Genomic DNA, 12,789 nt, shown 5'->3' with positions numbered 1-12,789 from the left:
AATAAAACATTCCAAGGGCCTGGTGCAGCGGCTCACACCTGCAATCCCAGCACCTTGGGAGGCTGAGGCAAGAAGATTGCTAAAGGGCAGAATTTTGAGCCCAGCCTGAACAACATGATGAAACACTTGTCTTAAATATTAGCTGGGCATGGTGGCACATACTTGTAAGCCCAGGTACTAGGGAGGGTGAGGCAGGAGGATGGCTTGAGTCCAGGAGGTTGAGACTGCAGTAAACTGTGATCATACCACTGCACTCCTGCCTGGGTGACAGAGTAAAACTCAGTTTCCAAAAATATTTTCTTTTTTAAGAAGTGCCCGAGACCCTTACCTCAGAAAGTAAAATAAGTTATAATAACAATGGGTACTCTTTGCTGAACATTCAATCCAGGGTTGATACTGAATGTTCTATATACACCTTCACTGTTAATCCACACAACAACTTTCATAGGAAAAGTATAATGTCTGTTTTATTGCCTTGGAAACTAAAACTCAAAAGGTTAAATACTTTTCTTAAGGTCACACTTACATTAAGGAAGGAGGCCTGTTACTAAATTCATTCTCAGATTTATTCCAAAGCTTATTTTGTTAATAATCAGATAATAATCATTACAATTACCAATTATTTTGGTGAGGGATAGTATATAAGGGTAAAAACAATAAAGGTTCTGAGACATCCATCATCTAACAATTCTCTCTTCATGTAGGAAAAAAGTGAATGTGATTATTCCTCAGGAGAGGATGGTGCTTCAGTTTTAGATCATTTGAGTCTCAGGAGAGAATCTTATCAATGGAAATAACAAGCAAAAGGAGTGGGTGTAAAAAGCCCGTGACGGTTTTCCCTTGATGGTTTTCAAATTTTAGTGTGGATCAGAATTTCCTGGAGGGCTTGTTAAAACACAGAATGCTAGGCCTGCCCTGAGACTTGCTGATTCAGAAGTCTGAGCATTGTAGTGTCCACCATCCCCCAGGCGCTACTGATGTTGCTGACAGAGGAGGTAAGGAGGGTAAGGAGTGAATTGGTGCAGGTGGTGATTTTAAATACAGGGAGTACCCAACTTAGGATGGTTCGATTTAAAATTTTTTGACTTTATGATGCAATGAAAGCAGTACGTATTCAGTAGAAACTATACGTAAAATTTTGAATCTTGACCCTTTCCTGCACTAGTGGTATTTGGTACAACGTTCTCTCATGATGCTGGGCAGCTGCCACAGCTTCCAGTCAGACACATGATCATGAGCTTAAACAACCAATATTGTACTCTACAGAGAACAGCATTCAATGCGTTGTACTGAATAAGTCAGGCTTTGCGTGGCCCAACAGTAGGCTAATGTAAGTGTTCTGAGAATGTTTAAGGCAGCCTAGGCTAAACTATGATGCTCTGTAAATTAAATGCATTTAATGCATTCTCAAGTTAAAGTACTTTCCATTTACGATGGGTTTATAGGGACTAATCTCACAGTACATTGAGGAGCATCTGTATAATGATAAGTGTCCTACCTTAACCTTTATGTTAAGAGTTGTGGGAGGTTGGAGGGACTTTAACACCCTGAACTTTAGCAATAATTTAAGAAAAGAAGCCTTACCAGCAGAGGGCTAAGAACTCTCTGTAATTAATATGTAATTTTTTAATTGCATTTTAGGATTTGAGATGCATGTGAAGAACACGCAAGATTGTTGCATAGGTACACACGGCAGTGTGATGTGCTGCCTTCCTCCCCATCACCTATATCTTGCATTTCTCCCCATGCTATCTCTCCGCAACTACCCACTCCCTGCTGTCCCTCCCCTATTTCCCCCAGACAGACCCCAGTGTGTGATGTTCCCCACCCTGTGTCCATGTGTTCTCGTTGCTCAACACCCACCTATGAGTGAGAACATGCAGTGTTTGATTTTCTGTTCTTGTGTCAGTTTGCTGAGAATGATGGTTTCCAGGTTCATCCATGTCCCTACAAAGGACACAAACTCATTGTTTTTGATGGCTGCATAATATTCCATGGTGTATATGTGCCACATTTTTCCGGTCCAGTCTATCATTGATGGGCATTTGGGTTGGTTCCAGGTCTTTGCTATTGTAAACAGTGCTGCAATGAATATTCATGTGCATGTGTTTTTTCAACTTTTATTTTAGAATTGGAGTAGATGTGCAGGTTTGTCACAAAGGTATATTGTGTGATGCTTAGGTTTGGAGTATGACTAGATATGTCACCCAGTTCCTAAGCATAATATTCCATAGGTAACTTTTCAATCTCTGCTCCTCTTGCTCCCCCATCTTACATTCCCCAGTGTCTATTATTCCCATCTTCATGTCCATGTGTACCTAATGTTTAGTTTTCTTGTTTTGCACACAAACAGAAATAAAAACAAATAACTTATTACAGTCTCAATAGATGCAGAAAAAGTTTTCGATAAAATCCAACATCGCTTTATGGTAAAAACCCTCAATAAACTAGTCATATAAAGAACGTACCTCAAGATAATAAGCACCAGCTATGACAAACCCACAACCAACAGCATCTTGAACTGGCAAGAGATGGGTGCATTTCCCTTGAGAACCAGAACAAGGCAAGGATGCCCACCGTTACCACTCCTATTCAGCATAGCACTGGAAGTCCTAGCCAGTGCAATCAAGCAGGAAAAAGAAAGAAAAGCCATCCAATTAGGAAAAGAAGTTATACTATCTCTCTTCACTGATGATTTGCTTCTATACCTAGAAAACCTTAAAGACTCTGCCAAGAGAACTGATAAATGGCTTTAGGAGTTTCAGTATACAAAGTCAAGAAACAAAACTCAGCAACATTTCTATATACCAAAAACGTTCAAGCTGAGAGCCAAATCAAGAACTCAATCCCACTTACGATAATTTGTAATTATTATCTAATTCAATCTCATGTTAACATTGCTGGAAAAAAAAAACCACTTTGATGTTTATCTCTTAGAATTCTGAATGATTCAGTCAAGGCCTTAGAAATGAATTAATATAAGGTCTGCAAGGATAAAAATTCTTTGGCAAGGAGCTACTATAAAACAATCATGCTATCAAAATTATAACTGTATTCCCATAAGCATTATGAATTGATGCATTTAATATACGATTTTTAACAAAGGAAGGACTTCAGGCTCCTTTGTCAACTGACAATTTCTGCCTAAACATAATAAAACAAAACCCCAAATAAAAAACAAAAATTCCTCAAACCTAAAAACTAAAGGGTCTGAAAAGATGTATTCAGCTGAATGCAGGATGGGGCAGCAAAGAAAGTAAACGGCTCTCAAAGGCACTAGACGGGGAAGTGCATGTGCTTAATTATCTCTAGAAAGTGGCTACTTCCCCAACTTGTTCTGCGATTTCAGCCACCTAACCTCCAGCTTTAGACTCCGCTTGTCCCTATCCTTCAACCAATGGTGATCTGAGTCAGGAATGAGGGGTGCTCTCAGTCGGAACTATGGCGTGTTTATTGCTCGCTCATCAGCCTTGCACTAACGCAGTTCTTGACTTTCATCTCTGAGCCAGAATCTTTACAATTTAAGCAATGCGTCAGTTTTACAATTCTGATGACAGGGATTTTCCTTGTGAATCCCCACCCAGGGGTTGGGATCCACTACCAGCTGACCTTTAGACATCTTACTAGCCTAGATTTGCAAATATCAGTAGCATTAGGCGTTCTTACAATTCCACTCCGCACTGTCGTCAGAATACTACCCTTTAGATCTCTTGCCATGCAGGTACTGGAATTTCACATACTGTGTAAAAGAAAGCCTAACTTTATGGATAAGAAGATGAAAGACAGTAATTCCTTAATGAAGGACAATATGTATAGTGTGGAAAACCTTATGAATCACTGTGCTTGTAGAAACTGTACTAGAATAACCTTACCACAGATAGGAAGACACACAAGAGAAAGGGCTCCTTCCTGACTATTCCAAGCAGAACGTATCACCCAGAGCCATCTCCACCAGACAGGACAATGCAACCCTTCAGACAGGATCTACAATGGACTGAAGACATAAAAGCAGCCCACATGGTAGAGCCTTTCCCCTGCCCTGAGGCAAGCAATAGCTTTGAGAAATGACAGAACAGAGCTGACTATGAGAGTGGTGATGAGGATTCACTTTTGCAAGAGGCCAGGTGCTTTCCATGATTTTATTTAAATGTCACAAAGACTTACAAGAAAGAATTGTGTCAGGCATTGGGCATTCCTCAAAGCAACATTAGAAGGAAAGTATCGCCATTATCTTCATTTGTAATATGGAACAAAAAGTCAACATAAAGATGTTCAGATTGCCACTCTCCCTCCATCATGAAAACTTAAACCAGAACGTGACTCAAGTGAAAAAGCTTGAAGTCACCCAAAGCTCTTTCCTTCTCCCTCTCTCTCCTTCTTTCCTTGCCTAACAGTCGTCTCATTCTGTTAATTATGCCGCCTAAGACCTGCAGACATCTATGTGATCTTTCATATTACGATTACCACAGTATGAATTCATTATCACTTCCTGCCTGAATATGAAATTGCCAACTAGCTAATGTGCTGGCCCCATGTCCCTCTTTAGTTCCATAAGAAACTTATAAAAATGTAAGTCTAATTACCTTTCTCCTGGGCTTAAAATCCTTTCATGGACTTCATTGTTTTTACAACAAAGTCCAAGATCATTTAAGTGGCAATCCAAGCCAGATGTAGTGACTCACATCTGCAAATCCCAACGTTTTGGGAGGCTGAGGTGGGACAATTGCTTGAGACTAGGAGTTCAAGACCATCCTGTGCAACAAAAACCAGGCCTGTGACACCAATGTGATTAAGACCTATGTCTCCGGCTGGGCGTGGTGGCCCATTCCTATAATCCCAGCACTTTGGGAGGTCGAGGCAAGTGGATCATCAGAATCAGAAGTTCAAGACCAGCCTGGCCAACATGAAGAAACCCCATTTCTACTAAAAATATAAAAATTAGCATGCTCCTGTTATCCCAGCTACTTGGGAAGCTGAGACAGGAAAGTCGCTTGAATCTGGGAGGCAGAGGTTGCAGTGAGCTGAGATTGCCCTTTTGCACCCCAACCTAAACCTATGCCTCATAAGCTAGGCCTGGTGGCACACACCTGTGGTTCTAGCTACACTGGAGGCTGAGGCAGGAGGTTCTCTTGAGCCCAGAATGTTGAGGCTGCAGTGGGCTGTGCTTTCTCCACTGCACTACAGCCTGAGTGACAGAGTGACACCTTGCCTGAAAAAAATAAAGTATTCTAGGCCTTGCCCACATTTCTCCTTACACCCCAACTCCAAGTATATGTGTGCGTGCACACACATCACACAGGTGCTGAACACTTCACACAGTTTTCAGCCAACTGAAAGTTATCCCTCAATGACCCTCCTACTTCTAGGTTAAGTATAATTTGAAGGGTCAAAGAAATCTGGATCGGAGACCTAGCTCTGCCATGTGACTCTGGGTAGGGCATTTACCTCTTTGAATTTCAGTCCTCTTATGTGTAAAATTAGGGAAACAGTACTACCTAACTTACAGAGGAATAGTAAGAATGAAGTTCATGCTGCATATACAGCACAATTGTTGGCATGTGTAGTGTTCATTATGTGTTACTATTACGAATGAAAATAACTTGGCTCAGGCTTAGATGACAAGTACATTACAGACATGCAGACTGAGCAGAAATTGTTGAAGATGGGTGACAGCTAGAAAAGGAACTCAAAACTTGCCTAGTAAAGAGAAAGGAGGATAAGTTGAATAACAGACTGTGGAAAAGTCATCTGAGGCTTTGCAGTTTAAGGGTAGTACCCGAAATCATCATTTGAAGCCATTTTTAAGCAGCCCATTAGAAATGAAATTGAATTACCACATCATTTTTATTGTCCAAACAAAGTTGTTCTTTGATAGCAAACCAAGTCAAAATAGAACAGCTTTAAAATTTGTCATAAATGATATTCCTCTCTCTAAACAGTTCTGATATTAAGCAGCTCAGATAATTTGATCTTTATGAGAACCGAGTAGAAATAGTTCATTCTTGTATTTTCACAATATTTTAACACACATTTTGATTAAAACTTCCAGAGCCATTGGGTCATGTTTTGTGGGCTTAATTGCCAAAATGGTTGCAAGTAATTTGTGGATAAAATTATGCCAGATGTACTTAACCACTGTGTATATCCATGCTGTACTGATAAGGATAAAAATATAACTACTCTCTAGACTATGTATGTTGTGAACCTAAATCCTTCAGAGTTCATCAGCAATAAAATTGATTTCTTCATCTCTACTGGTTTCCTTCAACCTACAAATCAACAATATGCACTTTGTATTAGAGACACAATCTTTTTTTATTCCTTTCCACTCACTCACCTCTTTCTGACAACTGCCACACCTATTTCTGCTCTGAGAATTTTCATGGAGCAGCGTCTACAATTACATCCTGTTGAGAATGGCCCTGGCTTTGGTAATGGGTCAAATAAGAGTTCACAAATGTAGAAATGTTATTAATGAACATTTTTGTATTTTAGAAGAGTGTTTCCAAGCACCATCGCAGGTAATATTTTTTAAATGGCTTTCCCTTAAACATATACACACATACACATATACATTTCAGAAACAGTTCTCTTCATGAATATTTTTTATCTAAATAAAGGACACACGTTTCCATATTTCATTATTTGTTAGATGTCTCTTGGTAACAGGAAGTTAAAGATTATAGGGACACTATGTTGAGTAAATAGAGACTCCAGACCAAATCCAAATTACCACAGCTCACACTAACCAGTGAACAACGAATCTATGTTAGTGATGTTATGATCTATGTTGGTCATGCTATGCTCTGTAAATATCACTCTGTGACATGATATAATTTTATAGGACAATGAAGTTGCATTGTAACCCATATTTTAGGTCTTAAAACATATTTCAACCAGAAAAATGAGGTAAAAATCCTGATGTAGATATATATACCGGTGGTTGTGAATGAAATAAATTCTAATTGTTTGACTCATTTTTTAACTTTCCAGAATTTTTTTTATGTTACAAAGCTACAAACTCTTTGACTTTCAGTTATCTGGAATGATAAATAAATGTGTGTGTTCTGACTGTACCCACCAACCATTTCTCATTATCATTCCCTTACCTGGGACCATCCTATTCTCTGAGACAAAACAATATTGAACTTAGTACAGTTACTAACTCTAAGTTTCAAGTGAAAGGAAGAGTAACGTGTCTCTTACTTCTATCAAAATCCAGACACGATTAAGCTTAGAGAGGAAGGTATGTTGAAAGCTGAGATAGGCATAAAGTTAGGCTTCTTGAGGCAAACAGTGAGCTAAATTGCCTATGCAAGGGAAAAAGGTTTTGAAGAAAATTCTAAGTGCTCCTTCAGTGAACACATGAATAATAAGAAAGAAAAACAGCCTTACTGCTGATAAGGAGAAAGTTTTAGTCATCTGGATGATTAAATCAGCCACAGCACAACATTCCCTCAAGCCAAAGACTAATCCAGAACAAGGCCCTAACTCTTTTCTATTCCATGAAGGCTGTCAGAGATGTAGAAGCTGCAGAAGAAAAGTCTGAAGCTGGAAGAGGTTGGTTCATGAGGCTTAAGAAAAGAAGCCATCTCTATAATATAAAAGTTAAAGTGAAGCAGCAAATGCTGATGGAAAAGCTGCAACATATTATCCAGAAGATCCAGATGAGATAATGGATGAAGGTGACCATACTAAACAACAGATTTTCAATGTAGACAAAACAGCCATCAAGTGGTAGATGCCATCTACGGTGCTCACAGCTGGAGAGGAGCAGTCAATGCCTGGCTTCAAAGAGTCAAAGGACAGGCTGACCCTTGTCTATGGACTAAGGCAGCTGGTCAATTTAAGTTGAAGCCAATGCTCATCCACCATTCTGAAAAACTGAAGATCCATAAGAATTTTGCTAAATCTACTCTGTCTGTGCTCTATAAGAGAAACAACAGAGTCCAGATGCAAACACATCTGTTTATAGATAGCATGGTTTACTGAATATTTTAAGCCAACCACAAAAAAAAAAAACCCCACAAGATTCTATTTAAAATATTACTGCTTACACAGGCAGTAAGCAAAGCTCACACCAGAACAATACAAATGAAATGGAATCAACCTAAGTGTCCATTAATGGATGATTGATTAAAAAAAACACAGTACATATACATAATGAAATACTATTCAGCAACAAAAAAGAACAAAATAATGACTTTTGCAGCAACATGGATAAAACCGGAGGCCATTACCCTGAAAGAAATAACTCAGACACAGAAAATCAGATACTCCATGTTCTCACTTAGAAGTGGGAGCTAGATGACGTGTACACATGTACGTAGAGTACAGAATGACAGACAACAGAGACCTGAAAGGTTGTGGCAGGCTGGGGGGCTAGAAAGTGAGTGAATGATGAGAAATTATTTAATGGATACAATGTATGTTATTTGGGTGATGGATATGCTAGAAGCCCTGACTTAGCCACTACACAATCTATCCATGTATCAAAATTACATATGTACCACAAAAATTTATACAAATAAATGTTTAAAATTACTGCTCATTGACAATGCACCTAGTCAACCAAGAGCTATAATGTAGATGTACAAGAAGATGAATGTTGTTTGCAGGCCTGCTAACATTACATCCATTTTTCAATCCATGAATCAAAGAGAAGTTCTGACTTTCAACTGTTATTATTTAAGAAATACATTTCATAAGGCTATAGCTACCATAGACAGTGATGCTTCTGGTAGATCTGGGCAATGTAAATCTAAAAACATCCTGAAAATTACTCACCTTCTAGATATTATTAAGAGCATTCATGATTCATGGGAGGAAGTCATACTATCAGCATTAATAGGAGTTTGGAAGAAGTGACTTGAGCCATCATGGAAACCTTTGAGGGGTCTATGACTTGAGTGGAGGAACTAACTACAGACATAGTGTAAATAGAGAACTACAATTACAAGTAGAGCCTGAAGATATGATTGAATTATTGTAATCTCATGATATAATTTGAATAAATGAGGAGTTGCTTATAACGGATGAGCAAATAAAGTAGTTTTTAATTTTAATTTTAATTTTTTCTGAGATGGAGTTTCACTCTGTTGCCCAGATGGAGGGCAGTGGCACAGTCTCAGCTCACTGCAACCTCCGCCTCCTAGATTCAAGCAATTCTCCCACCTCAGCCTTCCAAGTAGCTGGGACTACAAGTGTGTGCCACCACATCTGGCTAATTTTTATATTTTTAGTAGAGATGGGGTTTCATCATGTTGGCCAGGCCGGTCTTGAACTCCTGACCTCATGTGATCCACCTGCCTCGGCCTCCCAAAGTGCTGGGATTACAGTAAGAAAACAGTTTTTTTTTTTTTTTTTTTTTTTTCAGATAAAATCTACTCCTGCTGAAGAAGCTATGAAAATGCTGAAATCACAACAAAAGATTTAGAATATTACATCAATTTACTTGATGAAGTAGCAGCAGGGTTTGAGAAGACTGCATTCAGTTTTGAGAGAAGTTATGCTGTGGATAAAATGCTATCAAACAGCATCACATGCTAAAGAGAACTCTTTTGTAAAAGGAAGAGCCAACTGATGCAGCAAGCATCAATCGTTCTATCCTAAGAAATACGTGCAGGTAGCCTAACCTTTAGCAATCACCATCCTAATCAGTCTGCAACCATCGACATCAAGGAAAGAGTCTCTACCAGCATAAAGTTTATAACTTGCTGAAGGCTTAGATGATTGTTATCATTTTTAACAATAAAGTATATTTTAATTAAGGGATGCAATTAGTATTTCTAGACATACCTGAGCTACTGCATACTTAAAAGATTATAGCATAGTGTTAAAATTACTTTTATGTGCACTGAGAAACTAAAATAAAAAGTGTGACAGCTTTATTGCGGTATTCACTTTGTTGCAGTGGTCTGGAATCAAATCCACAAAATCTCTTGAGGTATTCCTGTAGCTGCAAATAGATAACTACCTAAGAAACTCCTATGACTACCCTCTTCAAGCAAAAGCATTAGGTGATCAGAAAGTCTCAGAGACCGAAAAGCAGGCATCATCATCCTCTGCCAACAGCTGCTAACAGATGTGCATCAAACCTTTTGGGCACTTTTATGCTGCTGGTCAACATGTAGATATAGAGCAAAGTATGCATACAAGGCTGTATAGGCACATGCATGTCTTTGTGTGTGTTATCAGGGGACTGAAAGTTTATTTTTAAAAATTAAGCCTGGATTAATATTTGAAACAATGCACAAGCAATATAATTAGGATTCTATATTTATTTTTGTGGTTATAATTAAGTAAGCATTATCAAAGCTAAGTATTACAGGGAAAATAATTTCCCCAGAAAGCAAAGCTTATGAATACTTGAAAAAAACTCTCAAAGCAATCAAAGAATTTGGCATACTGATTAGATGAAATATATATAAACCAAATTCTATTCCTTTAAGTTGATGGCCTTTCTTTTGTATTTCAGATATTAGTAAATTCATTGTCTAGCCTGTTGCATACTAACTACTGAAGAAAGTTAAACTCTCATAGAGGAGGCCCCAAGATGCCACAGGAAGGAGCAAGATTCAGCACGTATCAGCTTTTAGGGAAGGATATGTGTTATAAGAAGCCTTGTATTTCCTTAACCTTCAGGAAGATGAAGGCAGATTCCCTCAACAAGGAAGTATGCTTAGGGCATCAGTGAGAAGAAAATATCTGCCTCATATAACAAAGGGTCAGAAGATTTCACTTCAATTTTTCAATATAAATAATATATAGAGATTGTTAAAATCATACCTAGCCCGTGGCTATTTTGAAAATGACTTGCTACAATATAAATGAACCTTTCATTTAAAGGACAGTAAATAGAAAACTAGATGAAGTGTCACTGACAAAATACTGTCCCTGTTGATACAGCATCAAGTCAAAAGAACCAGACACAGATGTACACAGCTTACTGCCCACACTGTGCAGCAGCTCCTCAATCAAAGCTGGGTTGCAATTAAAAGTAAGTCTTTCCTCTATGACCCAGCTGCAAAGAGCCTGAGGGATTATATTGCAGAAGATATCTGAGTTAGTTAAGTTATTCGGAATTTTCAGAAATCTCAAGGAAGATTACATTTTGTCTTTGCCTGCCCAAATCTCTCCCAGAACTATGCCCATTGCCTTATCAAAACCCAGTAAACTCCCTTTGCTTACTTGGGATAATTTCTAGATTGAATGAAGGGCAGAATTTCAGAGTCTTGACTAGATGGAGGCAGTAGTAAATCTCGAAATCGTTCTGTCAAAAGAAAAACAAACATCAAACTGTGAAAAGATACAAGTCATGAAAACAATTTCAAAATGGAAGTATTTCCTATTGGTTTGTTTTGTTAGCCATTTTGACTGCATAACCATCCTTTATAAAAAATTTACCCACCATTTTATGCATTACATATATATATGTGTATATATATATATATACACACACACACACATTTGTGTATTAATGGATTATAATATTTTAATCATAAAGATAAATGTATCCATTAAAGATAAATATATATATAAATATATTTTATATAAACAAATATAAATAATATATATTCATGTATTTATTTTAAATATATAAAATTAAGCCTGGATTAATATTTGAAATAGTTATATTTATCCTATAAATTTGTATAATATAGACATTTCTCCATGTGTAGTTTGTGGCCCAACATTTCCATTCACAGGGATACACCCTGCAGAAACTTTCACATGTCTTAGACAGCAAGTATGAGAACGTTCACGGTAGCACCACTCACAGAACAAGAAAAATGGAAGCAGCTCAGTTGCTCATTGACATGAGAGAATGGACATTCGTGTTTATTCACAAAATGAAGTATTAACTGAAGTGAAACTGAATGACTTCAGTTACAAATAAAAACATAATGAATCATATTAATACAAGGTTGAATGAAATAAAATCCCAGCAGATTACATACAACAGAACATAACTTTTTATTGAGTTAAAAAAACTAGGCAATGTATTATTTGAACACGCCATCTATGAAATAAAGTAAACCAATTAAAAAGGAAGGACACACACAGTTCAGAATAATGATTACCTTTTAGGAAATGTAGTGGGATGAAACGGGAGAGAAGCAAAAGGGTAAATGTAAGTAATTGTTGGTATTTCATATGTAATAATTATAATAATATCATAAGTGAATGAATGAATGAATGAGGGCCTGGAAAAGTCCAATGATGACTGTATACCATGAGCTAAGCATTGATTTAATCAACCACAGTGCAATAAAGTTCATAAAGAAGAAAAGAGAGTGAATAGGAGGGAGAGGGGAAAGAGGAAGAGTGGGGCGGGGAAGAAGGACAAAGGAAAACTCCTAGCTGTTACCTTGGAAATAATGTTGCATAGCTATCCACATGGCATAGAGGATGCACATTTTCAGGAATAGATATGCATTACTTCTAGAGTCATACATATGGAAAGGTTTCCTTGATCCCTCCATTACTTTTCATTCTCTTCTCCTGCCTGATTTGGAATAGGCTGGCCCTACTGTGTACTACCACTATACCTTGTGCTTACATTTTCACAAAATTGATCACGCTATGTTTTATTGTTAAATGTATGTATCTCTCCATCCCGCTTCCTCCTTCTAGTAGATGAGTATTGTGCCAAGATACAGAACGTTATCCGACACATAATTAAAGTGCTGGATAAATATTTGCTGAAGAACTATTTCCGACATCTACTTTTACTGGATAGATTTGTCAAGGTTGATCATAATGACTCCCAGAAGAGACCAAATGGTC

The 12,789-nt window shown here is 37.8% G+C and overlaps 1 protein-coding gene across 3 annotated transcripts in view; it reads right to left on the bottom strand.

Annotated features, from left to right (window-relative positions):
* The window catches only part of NOX4 (NADPH oxidase 4), a 152,569-nt gene that overhangs the window by 20,214 nt on the left and 119,566 nt on the right, over positions 1-12,789 (bottom strand). For all 3 annotated transcript variants that reach the window (XM_074400356.1, XM_003935083.4, XM_010345653.3), the window contains one exon: positions 11,191-11,272. In XM_074400356.1, coding sequence (XP_074256457.1) covers positions 11,191-11,272 — 82 coding nt within the window. The remainder of the gene's footprint in view (positions 1-11,190; positions 11,273-12,789) is intronic.

The sequence above is a fragment of the Saimiri boliviensis genome, chromosome 6 (assembly GCF_048565385.1).
Source record: "Saimiri boliviensis isolate mSaiBol1 chromosome 6, mSaiBol1.pri, whole genome shotgun sequence".
Classification (NCBI taxonomy): Eukaryota; Metazoa; Chordata; class Mammalia; order Primates; family Cebidae; genus Saimiri; species Saimiri boliviensis.
Note: the sequence above shows the minus strand (reverse complement) of the source record. Positions and strands in the feature narration are given on the sequence as shown.